The 20,824-nt window shown below is 38.0% G+C and overlaps 1 protein-coding gene across 1 annotated transcript in view; it reads right to left on the reverse strand.

The window, feature by feature from the left end:
* Positions 1–20,824, reverse strand: part of CSMD3 (CUB and Sushi multiple domains 3) — a gene marked incomplete at its 5' end in the record, with an annotated part of 537,637 nt that overhangs the window by 214,377 nt on the left and 302,436 nt on the right. Inside the window, 8 exons of the mRNA XM_083360336.1 lie at positions 2,371–2,573; positions 3,385–3,511; positions 5,372–5,563; positions 7,289–7,445; positions 10,806–10,975; positions 14,492–14,680; positions 15,327–15,542; positions 16,194–16,310. Coding sequence (XP_083216462.1) covers positions 2,371–2,573; positions 3,385–3,511; positions 5,372–5,563; positions 7,289–7,445; positions 10,806–10,975; positions 14,492–14,680; positions 15,327–15,542; positions 16,194–16,310 — 1,371 coding nt within the window. The remainder of the gene's footprint in view (positions 1–2,370; positions 2,574–3,384; positions 3,512–5,371; positions 5,564–7,288; positions 7,446–10,805; positions 10,976–14,491; positions 14,681–15,326; positions 15,543–16,193; positions 16,311–20,824) is intronic.

Genomic DNA, 20,824 nt, shown 5'->3' on the forward strand with positions numbered 1-20,824 from the left:
ACAACATGTGTACATTGAGATTAGCTGAGCCTCCCCCCGTGCTCTCTCCCCCCAACACACAGTGACAACAAACCCTCCATCCCACCACACTATGTGAACCAACTACACCACACACTGGCCTCCCAAGTCAATTCTGCATAAGATTATGTCCCATTTAAAAGCCTAACAGCCCACGGATAAAAGCTATTTTTCAGCCTGTTGGTACGGCTGGCTATATTCCTATATCTCCTACCGGATGGTAGGAGAGTAAAGAGATACGGTCCAGGGTGTGAGTCATCCCTGAGAATCTTCCTCACTCTTCCAAGGCAACGAGCCCTGGCGATGTCATCCAGTGGTGTCAGGGAACAGCCCACAATGTCTTGTGCTGTGCTCACTACCCTCTGTAATACTTTCCTATCCACGGCTGTCAGACCAGCATACCAAACCACAATACCATACGAGAGGACACTCTCTCATTAGCTGTTGTTCTACCCTGTTCTTCCGCAAGACCCTAAGAAAGTGAAGCCTCTGTTGGGCCTTTCTAGCCACCTTAGTTGTGTTAACTTTCCAGGTCAGATCTTCACAGAGGTAGACTCCCAGAAATTTAAAGGAGGAAACTCTCTCTACACAGTTCTCTCCGATGTGAAGTGGGGCAGGTTCCTTCTTTTTTCTCCGGAAGTCTAACACCATCTCTTTCATCTTGCTGATGTTTAGATGCAAGTTGTTGTTACTACACCATATGGATAGTTTTTGTACCTCTGCCCTATATGCTGTCTCTTCCCCACCTGTAATAAGACCCACCACAATTGTATCATTTGCGAACTTGATTATCACAGTGGATGGGTCAGATGATACACAATCATAAGTGTATAAAGAGTACAGGTAAAGGCTAAGCACACAGCCCTGTGGCGTGCCGGTGCAAAGCTTCAGGGGGGTGGACAAAGCAGAGCCGACCCTCACTGTTTGTAACCGATCCCTAAGAAAGTCTTGAATCCAATCGCAGATGGCGGGGGAGAATTTCAAGTCAGTCAGCTTCTCGATGAGAATGCTCAGAAAAATGGTGTTGAAAGCCGAGCTGTAGTCAACAAAAAGCATCCTGACGTAACTTCCAGGCTTCACGAGATGACTTGCTACAGAGTGTAAAGCAGTAGCTATGGCATTGTCTGTCGACCTATTTCCCCTGTAGGCAAATTGATGTTTATCTAAATCCAGTGGGAGGCATTTACTAAGATGTTGGAGAACCAATCTTTCGAAGCATTTCATGACTACAGACGTTAATGCAATAGGTCTGTAGTCATTCAGGCACTCAACTGCAGTTTTCTTGGGGACTGGGACAATGGTAGCTGCTTTCAAGCACGATGGTACACATGCCGTTTGCAAGGAGATGTTAAAAATCCTTGTCAGGACCCCTGCTAATTGATTGGCACAATTCCTGACCAGTATCCCCAGCACCCCATCTGGGCCTGCAGCTTTGCTGGGATTCACAGCCTTCAATACAGCTCTCACTTTGTGTTCACACAGGGTGAGTGGGTGAGAGTCAGAAGGCTGGCCAGCAAAGGCTACGGGGTCTGGTCTTTTAACCTCATAGCGGGTGAAGAAGATATTCAGCTCCTCAGCCAACGAGACATCGGTGTTTGCCATGCTCCTCATGCTGCCCTTATAGTTGGTTAAGTGCTGCAGTCCCTGCCATACTTGCCTCGGATCGTTGTTCGCTAAATGGTTCTCCACCTTTTGTTTGTATTGTTGTTTTGCCATTCTAATGCCTCTTCTGAGATTTGCCCTGGCCTCTCTGTATCTGTCCCTGTCCCCCGCCTTAAAGGCAGAAAGATAGATAAGAGCCAATTATACATTAGGGATAATGTTTTCCATAACATAGGGGCTACCACCAAGAAAACCTCTCTTCTTGTTCTAGACTTGTTCACTACAAGTTAGGGCAGGACCTCTGGTAATGTGTCAGTGGAAAGTCCACATTTTCCCCGGATTTATACCACTGTTATGCTTCTGGGTGCAATTCAACATGCTGGTTAACCCATTTAAAGCACTGTATATGGCAGAGCCAATAACTTCTGGGACCCCTTATGTCTGAGGAAGTCTGCCTAGCTTGCCATATCCTACAAGAGCATATCTCCAGATCCCTTCTGTTAAAAGTGCTAACTTGTGGGACTGAGGAGTTGTACTTTTTCTTTTACAGTGTATGAATTATAACATACTTTAGTCCTGAGCTTACACAGCCCTGATCTTTATGTCTTGTGTAGACAAAGGGTGGAAGGGAGGAAGAAAACTAGACAGCCAGACATTGACTGATTAATCTACAGTCTAGAAGGAATTTTTCCAACATTTTGAAAATCTAGATTTTGAATCAGTCAGAGCCACACATATATATCAACTTACTTGAAAATTGAATGGCGAATCCAGATTTGCTGATATAGAAGTCTGTGTCAAATTGTATTGTCACTATGTTGAGAGTGCTGTGGACGCCTTCTGGAATAAGAGAGCCACTGATTTCTTTTAACAGCATGTCATTTTCAGGTGGACCATCCCAAACACGTAGAATATCATGTGATGCTTCAGTATCAAATGCTAGAAACTGGAGGCTGTAAAAAAACATCAAATATTAATGTCTATTTCAAATAAAGAAATAGATAAAATAATCGCAACTAAATCTATGGTATGAGTTACAGCTTAGACGAGATCATGCAGGGGAGAAAGACACTACATCTTTTAAGATCTTAAAAGATCTACATAAAGAGGCCTGTGTCTTAGGTGCACAAGGTACTTTACATAGTGTGAACAGCATTGTTTTCTTTACTGAGATAAAGATTCTCCTCCATGGGTCTTTATGCCTTGATTTGAAGTCTTATTATGTAGATCTGATATAAGAAAATATTTGGTGTACATGCAGTGCATGCACCAAAGTTTCTTCTGGCACTGAACGGAAATGTCAGATGAGGCTTCCGTACAGGTGCAATGACCTCTGTATCTGTTAGCACTGCTAGACTAGGAGTCATAAGGAAGGCAAAGTAAAGCAATGAATGCATCCATTACATCTTAGAGATTCCAAACAACCATCAGCCCTTTATCAACCATCAACTCAGCCCCAACCCTACAATTATCTTACTCCGTAAAGATTTGGGACAAATATTTGGTTACTCAAAACTGCTGTAAGTCATTTTAGCCCAACAGATAATGTAGTAGGTAAAGCAACTACTATGCTTTACCTGCCAAGCAGTATCCCAGCTATGTTTATATTTATGTTGCTGTTTCCCCAAATAATATAACAGCTTAAATTCTGAATAACAGGCAAAATTTATACTAATAAATGCATTCCAGCCACATTTCTTAGTTTTTGTATTTCAAAATATATATATTTTTCTCAGTCTATCAATGAAGATTGTCCTGGAGTACCTGACAATGTTTCCTGGATCTACTTCAATTATCCACATGCAACGCAGATTATTATCATAAGGAAAGGGATAACCGGGGGACAAGATTCTCCCTGAAGATTCTCCTTTAAAACGACCTCCACATTCAGCTGGGGAAAACAAAGTGGAAAATGGTAATTATTTCTGATAAATATTGATTATGATGTTTCTGCAGCAGCTAAAATATGTAGAATAGGAGGAGATTCATTCCAAACTTATTATAACATCACCTCTGGGTTGAAAAGCAGGTTGTCCTCACTTACTGACTGCTTCATTCAGCAACCATGCTAAGTTACAAGGGTACTGAAAAAGGAGATTCATGATTGATCTTGTAACTTGTAACTATCCCAGCATCCCTGTGCTTTGTTGTTGTTAGTTGCGAAGTCGTGTCTGACCCATCGCGACCCTATCACAATCCTGGTGCTTAACAACCAGCACACATTTATGATGGCCCCAGTGCCCCATGGTCAAATGATTGCTACTTATGCCCTTCCAGTTGGCTTCCAAAAAAGCAAAATCAATGGAGAAGCCTACAGGAAATTGCCAATTAATGATGTAAGTACTCAATGACCTGTGGGAATTTGTTTAATACTGCAGTCGGAACTGATAGTATAAGATTGGTAATGCTGTGATGTTGCACTTAATAATTGCTTTGCTTAGCAATGGAGTTGCTGGTCCCAATTAAGTGAGAACTACTTGTAATATGCAGAGTATATACTGTTCCAGTTTAGACTGGGATCAATAGGTGAAGAGAAAAGAAAGGGAATCTAACCTTTATTTATATAATCATTCAATGCCTTTAACTGTTGAAAGAAATAATGAAGAACAATGTAAATCTTGGATGCTTTAATTTCAACTGAAAAAAAGAGATTTTAACTGGGTTTTGATGATTAGATCTGATTTATGATGATAGAAGTACTTTTTGTTATGGTTCACTCTAGTTCAAATGGCCATTGATTTATAGGTTTTTATTTGTTTCAAAGAAAGTCAGAAGTTCCTTTGTTTGATAGTTTGTTCTTGTTGCTTGCACTCACTATGTTTTTTTTAGTTATCCCTTTCCTCTCTTTCTAACTCTTTCTCTTTGTTTTTCTTTTTTTGGTATTTTTACTTTAAAAATAAAATAAAATAAATGTTTGAATATAAAAGAGGAATGAAGAAGAGACAAAATGAGTTAATGTTCTAGGACAACAATTTTCAGAATCTCCTCCATACTTTAAACATGATTTGTGTGTGTGTGTGTGTGTGTGTTTAATGTGTGTGCATTGCTATTCCATGGTTACGATGGAGTTTATCAGTAAAATTAGGAAAAACCTGATTGAAATGCTTTCTTATTCAGAAACGTCAGTTGGGACTTGATCAATCATCGTCTCTTCTGTATAATCTACATCACAACATTGTTTTGAGAGAAAAGAAAAAAAGTTCACCAAATGAAGAACAATAAAATAAAAGTACTCCTTTGCAAAGCTAGTCTAGAGAAAAGAAGGATAGGGAGGACAAGATAGCAGTATTCCAGTATCCATATACTGCCACAAAGAAGAGGGGGTCAACTTATTTTCCATAGCAGCAGATGGCAAAACAAGAAACAATGGATAGAAACTAATCAAGGAGAGAAGCAATCTGGAATTAAGGAGAAACTTCCTAACACAATTAACCAGTGGAACAGCTTGCCGTCAGAAGTTGTGGGTGCTTCATTGCTAGAGGTTTTTAAGAAGAGACAGGACAGTCACTTGTCTGAAATGGTATGGGATATCCTGCTTGAGCGGGGGGCTGGACTAGAAGACCTTGAAGGTCCCTTCCAGCTCTCTTCTGATTGATCAGGGAGGCTCAGCCAATCTCAATGTATACATGGTTGTACTTTGACAATAAAGGTTCATTCGTTCGTTCGTTCATTCATTCATTCATTCATTCATTCATTCATTCATTCATCAAAAGTGATAGAGGTATATTTCTGATAACAAGAAACTGATTACCAATACAAGATGGCAGGGGATAATCCCAAGTTCTCCTTTCTCCAGTCATGCATTTTAGAAGACTACTCCCATGGAGAGTGTAACCAGGATTACATCCATAAATGATAGTACTGCCAGCAAAATGGCCTTGATCACTGATTTTGTATCCAAATTGTGGAACACCTGGATCCTCACAGTGAGAAAGTTCAAAACCTATGAAAGGAAAGAAAGAAAATCAACAGTGTTTCCAAGATAGATTCCCCGCCAAAGCATAGATTGTAGTTTAAAAGTAGGCTGGTTAATGCAATCATTTGTTTCTTTGTAGCTAATTAGCTTTTGAGCCCTGATGGAACAGTGGTTAGAATGCCATATTGCAGGTTAACTCTGCCCACAGTCTGCAGTGCGATCCTGACAGACTCAAAGTTGACTCAGCTTTACATTCTTCTGATGTTGGTAAAATGAGGAGGCAGATTGTTGGGAGCAATATGCAAATAATGCTGATATTCTAAACTACCTAGAGTGCTGCAAAGTTCCTGGCGTAGTGGTTTTGTTACTACTATAATATTTTGAGTCGATGATGAAAGGAAGAGAGATTGATAAAACTGATAAAAAAACGTTTAAGAGACTTCTTTATCCCAAGCCAGACCTTTTGACCATCCATTGGACAATTTGACCACCCGATGTTTACCTTCACAAACAGCAATGTATTATATATTTGATAGGGCTCGCAACTTGGGCGTCCTCCTGGATTCACGGCTCAATTTTGAAGATCACATAGGAGCCGTGACCAGGGGGGCTTTTGCACAGGTTCGCCTGGTGTGCCAGTTGCGTCCCTATCTGGACCGAGACGCCCTACGCACAGTTACTCATGCGCTTGTGACCTCCCGTTTGGACTACTGTAACGCTCTCTACATGGGGCTGCCCTTGAAAACCACTCGGAGGCTTCAACTGGTGCAGAATGCGGCTGCGGGAGTTGTAATGGGGGTTTCCCGATACTCCCATGTAACACCTCTACTCCGCGAGCTGCATTGGCTTCCAGTTGCCCTCTGGGTGAAATTCAAGGTGCTGGTTATTACCTATAAAGCCCTACATGGCCTGGGTCCGGGGTATTTGAGGGAACACCTGCTGCCGGCATCAAACGCCCTTCGCCCAGTGCGCTCCCACAGGGAGGGTCTGCTCAGGGTTCCGCCGGTAAGAGATTGCCGGCGGGTGACACCCAGGGATAGGGCCTTCTCAGTGGGAGCGCCTGCCCTCTGGAACCAGCTGCCGGTGGAGCTGAGGACTGCCCCCGACCTCCGATCATTCCGCCGGGGCCTGAAGACCTGGCTCTTTGAGCTCTCGGGCCCAGGCTGAGGAGAAAATTATTTTAATTGGGGTTTTTAATAAATAGTACAGGGTTGATTTAATATTTTTTTAACTTGGTTTTTAACTTTTGTATGTTTGATTTTTAACTCCCTGTAAACCGCCCTGAGTCCTCAGGGAAAGGGCGGTATATAAATGCAATAAAATAAAAATAAAATAAAATATATTTATTGTTAATAGTCAGTAGCTTGGGCATACATTTGGATGACATATTGTGCAGCTCTTTCTAATAATATATATTCAATATTATTTCTGATTACCTTGGAGTGCATTGTTTTTATCATGTATATAGCAACAGCAGTAGCATTTAGACTCATCTACTGTTTCATAGTGCCTTACAACACTCTCTGAGTGATTTACAATGTCAGCATATTTACCCCAATAACCTGGGTTTTCATTTTACTGACCTTGGAGGGATGGAAGTCTGAGTCAACCTTGAGATGGTCAGGATCAAACTCCTGGCAGTGAGCAGAGTCAGTCCGCAATACTGTATTCTAACTACTCAGCCACCACAGTAAAATAAAGGTCAGGATAATTTCTTACTTGATTCTTTATTTTATTTTCTGAAATACTTACTGGTATATACAAGCTGAAATCCTTCGTCTGTACCCTCAGCATCTGAATTAAATTCAAGCCAAAGATGATTTGAAGTACTGCTCAGTGTTAGTCCTCTGAGAGAAGCTCCAGTAAATGCACCCAGCAAATGTGCTGTATTATCTTTTCCATCATATATCTGAAAAGCAAATTGACTTTAGGTAATTTCAATAAGCAGAAAACAGAGTAAACACAAAACTTCCACTAAGATAGATCAGGACTGCTGAATTTACTTAGTCTGATAACACTGAGTATTGCCTCAAGATTCTGAGTACTTTTTTAAAAAAATGCTAAATTACTTTTTTTTTAAAAAAATGACAATGGTAGGACTTCCACTCCAGCACATGATTTGTAAACAGCTATTTACATTGACAGTCAGCATTTTAATGATGGCCCTCATTTTCTCTTTTCAAGTCATATGAAAAGAGCCTCTGAAGTTTATTTCTATGAAAACAGTTTACTAATTCATATACTGATATCAAAACAAAGCAAATGACTGCAGTGGAACTAACAAACAAACTAGCTATAAGTCTAAAGGACATTGTAATCTATATGCAAATTAGATATCTAGGCTGGCTGGTTAGCTTTGAAGTACCAATTTATTTATTATCTTAAACAATTTCCACTCCCTTGCAGATATCCTTGGAAAATGAGGGGAACATACGAAATTCTTAAAAAGATAAGGATTGTGTGCACTTCATATACTTAACTTGGTTACTAAATTAACCCTTTTTATGGTTTCACCTAATACACTAAATTATACACTGCCAGATATGCTGAGTTCATACAACATACAGAGGAGAGAAAGAGAGGCAGAGAAAGGGAGAGAGAGTTTTTACTTTATTATGTTATAAAAATATAGTTACTACCAGTAGATGCTAAGGTGTTTTTTTTTTTAAAGGCATTAATTTAGCAAAAGCTCTAATAACTTTTCCAAATTTCAAGAGATAGTTTACATTTGCCTATAAAGTGATGTGGAGATGAATGTTGAGAAGAGGAAAGGAATAAATGAATCAAAGTGGGACTTATAGAAAAGATAATAATGTCTTTAGAAAGAGGGAAGTAGGAGAAAGAAACTCAAAATAACCCCATCTTGATTTTCTTTAGTATAAGATGCAACAGAGAGAAACTTAAAGAGGCTTTTGAGATCCTGTTATTCTAGTCAGGGGTGTCAAACTGCCGGCCCGCAGGCCGGAGTGTAATGGAGAAACCGTGCCCATCCCATTTCCGGCAAAGGGAAAAAGTTCCGATATGTCGCACAACGCCACATGACGTCGCGAGTTTGACATGTCTGTTCTAGGTGATCACAATAAAGACTAGCGCTATAAACCCTTTCATGCCTGTTTATTGACCTATTCCAAGTTGCAGAAGTCAGAGCAGTCAAAGATTGACCCTCGTGTGGTTCCACATATTTATGATCAAAGCATGCAAGCATAGCAGTTACTTGTGAAACACACTATATTAAGCAACAACTACTTCTGTACATAATTTCAGTATGCATGAAACTTCTCAGAGGAAAGGATTCTTGAAATACCATGGGACCTATATTCCCAGGAAAGCATAGGTAGAATCTCAGGCTTAAAGCAGTTCTTCCTCTAGATTCCAGGGTGGACGGTGCCGAATTAGTCCTCAACTGGCACCCAGATTTAACCCACTGTTTGTTTGTTTTTTCTCTCCTGCATGATTTCTTCACGTCAATCCTCTCCACTGTACATCTTTCTTCTGGTCCTAATTGTGGTGATAAGTCAAGGACTAGCTGTACTGCTGAGCGTCAGAAATGATGCAGCCTCTTCCTGAAATCAATATGCGTCCAGGACTATATTTTCCAAATTCAACCCCCTGTCTGGGCTGTTAAATTTCATCAAACTGAGTTTTTAAATAACTGAACAATGACACCTCTGCTTTAAATCCAGGAGTTAGTGTGCCATAAACCGATGCATTTATTTTACAGAAAAGTGTGCAGATGTCATCCAATTAACACCTTCATTTTAATAATCCACCTGTTTTGATCTCACAACTCAAAGCAAGTTTTAATTCCATTACATCTTCAGATATCAAACAAAGAAAGCAAATAAAGAAAAGCAATGACCAGAATAAGGATATATTTGAGGATACCTTATACATTATCCACTCTGTTTTAAACAGAGACCAATATAATCTTTCACTGGTTGATCAGTTGATTGATTGATGACTGACTGATTTTTTTTATGATAAAAATGCTTACAGTAGCATTCGGGAAGAATGAAAGACTGAAATATAACTATACCTAGGCATACACACAAAAAATATACATTCAGTTAAAGTTCAGCTCATGAGACTGGATAAGGTTAGTCAGAATTCACTTCCACAGATTGAAAATGGAGTAATTCTGTGAAGAAAGGTACTTTGATACTTAATTGGACATGCTTTATTTCTGCATAATGCTCTGCATTTTTCTCGACCAATGTTTCTCAACTCTAACATCTTTAGGATTGATGGGCTTCAACTCCCAGAATTCCCTACTGGCTGGGGAATTCTGAATTTTGGAAGTTAAAATCCACCCAACTTAAAAGTTGTTGAGGTTGACAAATACTGTCCTAGACTCTTAAATCAATTGCACCTTAAATCTAAAGAAGAATCATTTGTTGTTGTTTTTTAATATAACTTAGAATTCTCTTGCAAGTTCTACCAAAACCTTTAACACATATTTCTGAAGAAAGATATTACTTCTGTTATTTCAAATTATCCTTAATACATCCCAAATCTTCCTTTCTCTAGGTAATGTAATCTTTTTTAATGTTAATTATTAGACAGATATATAGACTCAAAAAGACAATCCATAAAATATTTGAGTCCCTAAGTTGTCCAGCAGCATACTTTCCTTGAATAAATCCTTACGAGCAAATTCAGAAGAAATTGTACTGGCTGCAATTACTGCTGCTTAGTGACACAGTTGTTAAGTGAGTTTTGCCCCATTTTACAATCTTTCTTGCCACAGTTATTCAATGAATCACTACAGTTGTTAAGTTAGTAACATGGCTGTTAAGTGAATTTGGTTTCCCCATTGGCTTGGCTTATCAGATGGTCACAAAAGATGATCACATGACCTTGGGATACTGCATCTGTCGTAAATACAAGTCAGTTCCCAAGCATCGGAATTTTGATCATGTGACCATAGAGATACTACAACAGTTGTGTGAAAAACAGCCGTAAGTCTCTTTTTTTTCCCCAGTGCCATTGTACCATTGAATAGTCACTAAACAAACTATTATAAGTCAAGGACTACCTATATAAATTGCTATTAATATATTATACAGGTGTACATTCACAGAGATTCACACTTATACAGCCCAAATCCACGACAAAAAAAAATCTCATTTGTTTTTAGCTACTTAAAATAAAAAGGAAACAAAATTTATTTTACTTTTCCTTGATAATTTAACTTGAAATAATTTATGATAGCCTGATCAATGGCACCTATTTTCAGAAAAAAATGCATCCCTCCCAAAATCGAACATACCTTAAGAACATCTGCTTGTGCTAAATGGAATGTTCTGGCAGAAATATTAATTCCCTTCCCTGCTTGCACCTGAATGCTGTAAATACATTCATGATTGTTGTCATAGTTGAGGGGATAATTGGGGGACAGTAATATTCCTTCGTTAGTGGTGGCAGAAGCTCCACATTCAGCTGCAGGTAAAACAGAGTTCAGTGTGTAACTCAATAGAAAACATACATGAAATTGTAAATTAATAACTGTCCTGCCCAGTCAATGTAAAATTCCTGATAGATATAATCATAAGGAACAAAAAACATGTTCATTTTCAAATTCTTCTTCATCTTTTTCTTTTACATTATGTCCCTTGTGTTTTATTTTCCTTTTATTTATTTTTATGGACATTTATGAAAACAGAAATAAAGAAGAAATGGTGATTCCTTGGGAGAGATGTACAGAATTGGGGGAAAAAATGTTGATTCAATAGAATTAATCAAAGGGGTAAATGGCAGAAATAATGATAGGTAAGAAAGAGTTGTATTTCAAAAGTGATAGTGAAAAAGGGATAAAGAAAAGAAAGCAATTTCACACAGAAACTACATTAAGGATGACTTTAGAGAATACTTCATTAAACGAAATGGGATTATACTGCAGGAGAAGTGTCATTTATCCTTATGAATTTCAGTATAGTTAAAAGAAAGAAGAGGGTAATGAAAATATCTGGTTATAATAATGATAGTAGTATTAATACAATGAAGGGCAATGAGAAGTTTGGAAAGTCAGGGATCTAGAATGCCACCTCACTCAAACTCCTCACTAAAATTAGGATATCATTTATTTTGGTCACTCCAGTAAAAACATGTAGTGTTGTGAAAATCATTGCATGTATGTAGGTATATAATCTGGATGCCTCCCTTTCTTAATAATGCTTCTGAAAGCATATTAGCCTAAGCAAAAACGCCTCTCCTTAAAACATTTTTATTTCATTTCATTTTCCTGAAATGCTTGCAAGGTTGCTTCAAGAGAAGCCCATAGTTATTTAAAATTCTTTCTTGTTTTTTGGTGTTTATGCTAGAAACATTGACTTTCCTTACATTCTGATAGACAATAATCAGGCCTAGCCTTCAAACATCTATGTCAAAACATCCATGTTAAAAAAGAAGAACCCAAGATCCTGCTGAAATCATGTGATTGACACTCCACCTGTTCTTTATATACGCTGTACCGGTTTAATTATTTTGACCACACCTGTCCACCCCATTAGATATACCAGGAAATCAACTCAAGAAGAAAGCTAAAACTACATTTAATAAGATCGGCTATATTAACAATCTTGCAAATCTTGTGCTATATAGTGGTATCTTGGTACAAAATTGCTTCAAAACTCGTCAAATTTGGTACTCAATGCATTTTGATGCAAAAATGTTGTCCCAGTAATTGGTGTTTAATACTCAACACACTGTGAAAGGAAGAGGGTGATGGCTGCAGAGAATAGACAGAAAGTCAGCCATGCTGGGAAGGTTACTGCAAAAGAAGGGGTACAGCCACAGAGGATAGACAGGAAGTCAGCTATGCTGGGAAGATTGCTAACATAGAAAAAGGACAGGCAGAAAGTTTTTCTCAGATGAAACAAAGGGTCATGTGGTGAGTCACGTGGTTTGCCTGAGACTTGTCCTTTTCAGTACTGCCTGAAACCCATTAAAATGTACTGAGGTACCACTGTACCTTTTTCTCCTTTCTATACTCCTGTCAAATAGGGAGGTGTCTGAGCCACTTCTGAATACTATCTATTTGTGAACTGAAAACCTGTTTTGCATCTTGTTGTTTGTTGACAGAGTTTGCTAATGAAGATATTCTTCCTTATTCTCTGCCTCTTCCTTTCAACTGATGATTAACTACTTTGTGCCAATTTATAGCCACCTTTCCTTATTCTAGGAAGAGAGGGGCACTTTTATTTTTTTAAAAAACAAAAAAATCTCAACAAACTAATTATCTCAAGAAGCAGTTTTCTCACAGAGGAAAAAGAACCTCCAAACATTAATTCTGTGTGGTATATTTATTTTAAAATACTAATGAGAATGTTACATATAGTATATTCACAAGGCTAAGTATAGGAAACATGGCTGTTAGGTCTTCTGCCTAGAGATGATATTTAGAGAGAATTATCATTTTATCAGCTGCATTTTCTTGTTTGTCAATTAAAATATGTTTTGGAATCATTTGGTATGAACTGTTTCCAAATTGATCAGTATTTTCATACTTCACCCAATCAAATTATATAAGTGTCTGGATTTTCTATACATTTGATCTATGTTTCCACATAGTTTAATCAAAGAAACTAAAATTATTATTTTTTCGTTCAATGGCCATTCTTTAGAGGCTCAGGCGAGAGAGCTATTAATGGGGAAAAAAAATTGAAAGCTATATTACTCTGATAGTTAAAGAAGGCGAAGCAGTTTTTCTCCATGTTGAGCATGTTTAAAAATGTGAAGGGAAACAGTGAACCAGAACATAAAGACGGTGTTATTATAAGAGACAGATTGGATTTTAGGATTAAAAATGCAACCTACTTTAAACTGTTATAAAGAGAACTAATCAGAAGAAGAAATTAAACAGAATTTTATACTGAGCAGAGGGGTTGGATTAGTGCCATTATTATTATATGTTACAGGAATCACAAGACCTTTGTGGCAGGACCTACCACCTTTTTTCCCCAGTTCTTACCCACTACTTAAGTCTAATACCCTTCATGTCATTCATTTTAGAAGCAGTAGGCTTCCAGACATTTCTACTGAAACTGATCTGAAGGGTTCTTGATGAAAAAAACTGTAGTGAGAAAATGAAAAAGGCTCAACCCCACCAAGAGAGAGAGACAAAGACAGAGGTTTATAGGTATAAGAAAGATCAAATATTAAATGTGGCAATATATATTATGTCCAGTTGAAAATAATATATTGTTTCTAAGGGAGAATAATGCAAAATGAATGATAATAAACACAGTCAAACTCTTTTAGATTTTTTTTAATTAAATACGGTTGGATATAAGAATGATAACCAAAACTTGAGATGTTTCTAAATATTTTCAGATTGGATTTATTAGATGCTAATTTCTGAGTTATTTCATTAGAAGATTGACAATGCTGTCTCAGACATCTAATGAAGAATTTGGAAACAGGATAATTTTGGCTATAGTCTACTTTTAATTTATTCTCCACTTTCAAGAAACTGCCTTGGACAATCTAGCATCCTGCATAGCTATATAATTCATTTCAAATGGAAAGATTGTTCTACAGTTGACAGGTCTGGCTTTGATCCTGAAAATGTTATTTGTTTCTGAATATTCTTCTCTCATGACACTAGAAATTCCATACAAACAAATTTGTAGAACATCTGTACTTCTGCAACAAAGACAAAAGTGACAGCTGATATTTTGATACTTTTTTCAAAACTACATGTTAAACACATCCTTAAGGTAGAAATGGATAAACAAAGGAAAAGTCATATAGAACAGTTGAATATTAAAACTCAAAATTGGACTTCATACTAAACCAGAAATTCCTGACAAATCAAAGTGAAAAGACATGGAAAAATGTAAACACTGTATTGTATCAAAACTAATAGGTGTGCACCATGCTCAGACATGCTGTATAGTTGCAAGTTTATGGACAATGACTACACATACAAGCAAATGAAAGCAGTTGACCACGTACCCACACACCTGGGCAGAGGTGCACTCCACACTCTTCGGCCACCACCAAGGCAGATGATTTCTGAAACTCCCTCTAAGCGGTATCCAGAAGAACAGGAGAAAGTAAGGGTATCTCCTACTTCAAAGTTAAATCCAATTCTACTTCCAAATTGAGGAGTCCCAGGGTCCTCACAAGGTTCCAGATTGTATTCTAATATGGAAATAAAAAAGTAAATCAGCATCTCATTTAAAAAGTTTCATCTTCTGACAAACAAAAAATCTAATTCAGGCCAAATCATTAAGTATTGCTATCTTATTATAGATCACACATATGAACCTGAAGATAAGTTTAACCTTCAGATACTCCCATTACTACATGCCTGCTCAAATAAGTAATAGCAATTCAGTTGAAGCTTATAATCATCCTCAAACATGTTCAACAGAATCTGGGAGAGTCATGTTTATGATTCTAATAGCGGCTATCAATGAGTGATTATCCAAAAAGCTGTGCACCCTGAAAAAAAGATCTATTTTCTTATGAGTTTATTTGAAATATTATGTCTTGCCATTGGTCTTGAAACCACTCTGATGTGCTGTGATGTTCCTGTTACATAACATACTTTACTTTAATTACAGTTTTCTTCAACACCAGTAAAACAGACATACTGAGATCTGTGTAATGGAAGTAACATCAAAAGTAATTGCAAAATGCATTTTTAAAAAGAAAAAAAAATCAGAAAAAAAGTTAATATTTGGATTTCACCTTCTCACCCTGCTCCATCTTTGTCACTCTCTCTGAGGTAACTACCGCATTTTCTTCAACCTAAAAAAAAAACCAACTTGTTTTGTGCTCTTACCCGAGAAAGAAATATTAAATCCTTCATATGATATTGAAAAGTCAGAAATAAAGCGCAATTGAGCCCTGAAATTTCCATAGAGACCAGCATTGATTGGAGATGGAAGTTCTGAACCAGTCAGGCGTGCTAGCGGTTGAGTGAAGCTGCGATTTTCAGTGATTAGTAGGTAGTCATGATGATCTTCCAAATGGAAGGTGTGAAAGGTGAACTGCACTCCTATTATAAAAATAAAATTAGACTCACATAGTTAACATGAAACCAATTATATCACTGATTAAACTCATACATTTCATTCCAACCATAGGCTCAGAAAATTAAGCAAGGTTTATTTTATTCTTGCCCTCAGAGACTTCATCTATTTCGTCTCTCTCATCTTTACTGAAACCAGTTTTTTTTTATTTATTATCCTGCATTTTGAAGGTATTTAACAATAGGGCTAAAAGTCACTATTTTTCATTTACAAACTAAAAGTAAATGTTAATGTTAAGCCTTTGCCTAAACTAAAATCTAAACTGAACTAAACTGTAAACTAAACCAGGGATCCCCAACCTTTTGGGCACCAGGGACCGGTTCCGTGGAAAGAGGTTTTTCTGTGGACCGGAGGGTGTGTGGTTTTGTGTGCTGCCTGCATCCCACGGATGGGGCTTTGCTTGTTTGTGTGGCCCAGTTGCTGGCATTAAACAGCCCGGTACTGGTGCACGGACCAGGGATTGGGGATCCCTGAACTAAATGAAACTACTAACCAGTTTCAATATCTTTTTTTTTTTAAAAAAAATTGCTACTATTGACAGTTCAAATGATAACACTTAAGCATAACATTTAGAGTGCATAATATGAAGCATGATTAAATGAAATGTAAATTCATACCTTTTCCATGTGTTACATCCACAGTCCATGTGCAATTCAATGAATTTGGGTACAGTTCAGGATAACCAGGAGACAGGATAGTTCCACTGGGTCCTCTAACATCCCCTCCACATAGAGCTGAAGTTGTAAGGCCAGAATGTAAGGAGGAGAATATAAGGATATCAGCATAGGTAATCATTATGAGTTTACTAAAGAACAACTAGAACTTCTAATGCTACAACTTAAACAGACTGTAACTGGGAGAACATTAGGGAAACTATACATATATATATCTCTAAATGCAACCAACATTTACACAAAGTGCTCACAAAGAAACCCAATTAATTCATCGTTAAAAAGTTTTTGTAATAAGTATTCTGAATTGCTAATTACTGTGATTGATTTCAAATAATGAATACTTGAACAATGAAAAAAAATTCTTCCTGTCTGTCTGTCTGTCTGTCTGTCGTCTGTCCATCCATCTGAATACCTTATACATTTTTTGAGCGGCTGGGGAAATCAAAGCATATGCTGAAATGTTTCATGTCTACTACATTTTTGTCACCCTTCTTCCAATTATGATAAGGTTTGCAACAATAACTGATATGTAAATTTAAACTGGCTTATTACCATCTTACATTCTATTGTGGGTGTGTTTCTCTACCATCTTTCTGTAATATTTTAACTCATGTATCTGAAAAAGCAAACTTGTTGATAGAAACAGACAAGGAAAGAAATCAATTCTGAAAAGTGGTTTGCTTCTGAAGGAGAAATATTATGACATTATGGTTCCTCTAGAAGATTTCCTTGAGGAATCTTGTGAGCAGCAATAACCATTTGAAACATTGCTTTACAGCATTTTCCCACACATATGTAGAAATATGCTGCAAAATTGAGAAACACTAAATTTCCTGTGATCAGGAAAGCAGATCTCAATCACATATATACACCTCGAGATTTGACATCATTCAGAAGACTGGAGCTCAGAGTTTACAATAATATATAACAGTTCTAATACTAAAAAGAGCCTTGGTGGAGCAGTGGGCTAATGCCTCCTTAAGTAACACCAGCTGCCTGCAATTAGTGCAGGTTCGCATCCCACCAGGCTCAAGGTTGACTCAGCCTTCCATCCTTCCGAGGTAGGTAAAATGAGGACCCAGATTGTTGGGGGCAATTAAGCTGACTTTGTAATAATGCCGCTTGTGGGGTGTATGAAAGCCCTAATAAGCAGGCGTACACACAGAATGAAGGCTACTGCTAAGCTTGTAAGCCGCCCTGAGTCTTCAGTGAAGGGCGGGTTATAAATGGAATTAAAATAAAAAAATAAAAAATAAAAACAGACTAAAGACAACCATTATATCATACCTAGGAAACATTAAATAAAACTCACATGGTACAAGAAAGAATATGCTTATTGAAGGCATGAGTTTTAGAATCCACAAGTGAACCCATAACCTAGGTTGTGATCTGCCTTTTTTCTTCCCTCCCCACTAAATTACCATTGTTTTAACATTGAAATTGTTTTGTTTTAGAGAACATCCACACAGTATGCATGGTTTATTCAGGAAACAAATCATCTATACAACATCTTCCAACAAAATCGATACTCATACAACTTTATCAAAAAGTGCCTGACCATTTAAACTGCTACAGCACAATCAATGCAACCTGTGAAATGGATAACACTGCCATACATTAAAAACATTTCAGAAAGCATCAACAGACTATTACAACCACATGGCATCACCATAGCACCATAGAAAATGAACCAACTATTAGGAATTGAAATTCTTTGAATGTTACAAATGGACACTTGAGGGGATTTGAGTAATTTATAAAAATAACAAAGGCAGGATACAAATAAAAAATAAAATAAAATAAAGAATGTGGCACTCTCATTTTAAACATGGGTTTAGCATTTTTTTAAAAGAACACCTGAACTGTTTATTTTAAATATATATATATATTTAGTATAGGTTTTAAACACAGGCTAAAAATACATAGTCCAATGAGAGGACACCACTTCTATGTTACATAGATAGTAGATTTAAGCTGACGAAGAAAGCTACTTTTGTGTGCCAAAAGCTTTGGGCGCTAATTTTGTTTTCCTGATTTTTATCATCAGTGAGTGCATTATAGCAGGGGTGTCAAATTTGCAACATCACATGACGTGTCTTGACATATCGCAAATTTTTTCCCCATTGCTGGCAATGGGGTGGGCACGGTTTCGGCATGATGCATCTGGCCCATGGGCCGGCAGTTTGACACCCTTGCATTATAGGATGTACTGGTTTTTGCAATGGGTCTGTCATGCTTTTTAAAAAGAGTATTATCTACAATGAATCAAAAGTTGGAATTAAGATTGCTGGAAGAAATATCAACAACCTAAGATACGCAGATGATACCACTCTAATGGCAGAAAGTGAAGAAGAACTAAAGAGCCTCTTGTTGCGGGTGAAGAAGGAGAGTGCAAAAGTTGGGTTGAAACTTAACATTAAGAAAACCAAGATCATGGCATCCGGCCCTCTCAATTCCTGGCAAATAGATGGGGAAGAAATGGAGGTAGTGACAGATTTTGTTTTCCTGGGCTCCAAGATCACTGCAGATGGGGACAGTAGCCAAGAAATTAAAAGACGCTTGCTCCTCAGGAGGAAAGCCATGGCAAATCTAGACAGCACACTAAAAAGCAGAGACATCACCCTGTCGACAAAAGTGCGTATAGTCAAGGCTATGGTCTTCCCAGTTGCAATGTATGGCAGTGAAAGTTGGACCATAAGAAAGGCTGAGCGCCAAAGAATTGAGGCCTTTGAACTGTGGTGCTGGAGAAGACTCCTGCGAGCCCCTTGGACTGCAAGGCGATCAAACCGGTCAGTCCTAGAGGAGATCAACCCTGACTGCTCTTTAGAAGGCCAGATCTTGAAGCTAAAATACTTTGGCCACCTAATGAGAAAGAAGGACTCACTGGAGAAGAGCCTAATGCTGGGAAAGATCGAGGGCAATAGAAGAAGGGGACGACAGAGAATGAGGTGGCTGGATGGAGTCACTGAAGCAGTAGGCGTGAGCTTAAATGGACTCCAGAAGATGGTGGAAGACAGGAAGGCCTGGAGGAATGTTGTCCATAGGGTCGCGATGAGTCGGACACGACTTCGCAGCTAACAACAACAACAACAACAAATTATCTACAATTTGCCCAACCAACAAGCTAAAGACCAGAGAAGGGATTAAGCAAAAGGAAGCCTCATGACAATGTTTTTTTGGCTTTCCCCAAACTGCATTTTAAAAGCCTGGATGCTGATGACTGAATAACTTGATAGATGGTTAAACTTGCAGTTTAATTTGTAGCAAGCTTCTGCATGCCTACACTTGCCCAGCCCCATTCTGTCTCACATTAAGAAGAGTGATTGGTACTTGTTCTCGACACTGGAAGGTGATGCTCAATCAGAGGGAAAATGAAGCCAGGCATCAACTCATTACTTTCCTTGAATTACTTTTATGTTGTAAGGCTAATAACTTATAGTAGCCTTGTTGCTAAGACCAAATAAGGCTCAGCCATTGGGGCCCATCATATATTTCTTTTGCTGACACAAGAACTTGCAATTCTGTATGATGCTTTTGTGGTCATGTATAGGTGTAGTTTCTTTTTCTCTTTAAATTAAGCCATCCTAATTTCAATCTGAAAGATACAGGTTTATAAATTGGGAGCATCTGTTTACTCAATGGACAAATCCCATTGTTCTAGAAGGAAAGAAAGAAAGAAAATCTCATTTACTTAATGAACTGTATACCAATTTAACCACTTGAGGAAGACATTTGTCACAATATGTAATGTTATTGCACGGTAGGGAATACTCTTCACAGACAACTTCTTATTAGTGTTTATTTTTAGGTAGTAAACATGTAGTACATTGTAGCATAAAGAAATATGCCTACTATAGATATTCTCATATGTCCTCTATGAAGTTGATCTATATAGCCTTCAAAATACCTTACAATGTTCCTCTTCAGTTACAAAAAAGAGCACTTAAGGGCTGATGAACACACTCTAATAGTCCATCTTATTCTCATACTATTTCAGGTTCAGTTGTTACAATAAGAAAGTAATCTCAGTTGTTCAGAAACCATTGACAAATCTGAGCCCTTTGCTGAACCCACTACAAGGAAAGGAATGAAATTGGAGAGGTGATGTGTAGGAATGGGCTGAAATTAGATGGCATAAGATTGTTTAGATCCTTTAATTATTTGATGTGATCCACAGCTGCATCCTAGATTATCCCTGTTAGATATGACCTTATTTAGCCTGTAAGCCAAAACAAGTTCAGCCAGGTTCTGTCACTCATACAGACTCATCATAAGCAGAGACTAAACTTAGTAGTGAAAATAAATACTTTAAACTTTGCAGAAACTTAATGCACATACAGTATTTCATCATTTTTAGTACCGTATTTTCCGGTGTATAAGACGACTGGGCGTATAAGATGACCCCCCAACTTTTGAGATGATTTTCAAGATTTTTTGTCTTATACGCCGGAAAATCAGTGAGCCCGGGAAGGCACACCCTCCCCTCTCACTGTGGAGGAAGCAGGACAGGCTGGCGTCTGGCGGGAGCCAACAGGGCAGTCCTGCACACGCGCGTGCTCCCCGGCTCCTAAGGA

The sequence above is a fragment of the Vipera ursinii genome, assembly GCF_947247035.1.
Source record: "Vipera ursinii genome assembly, chromosome: 3".
In the NCBI taxonomy this organism is placed as follows: Eukaryota; Metazoa; Chordata; class Lepidosauria; order Squamata; family Viperidae; genus Vipera; species Vipera ursinii.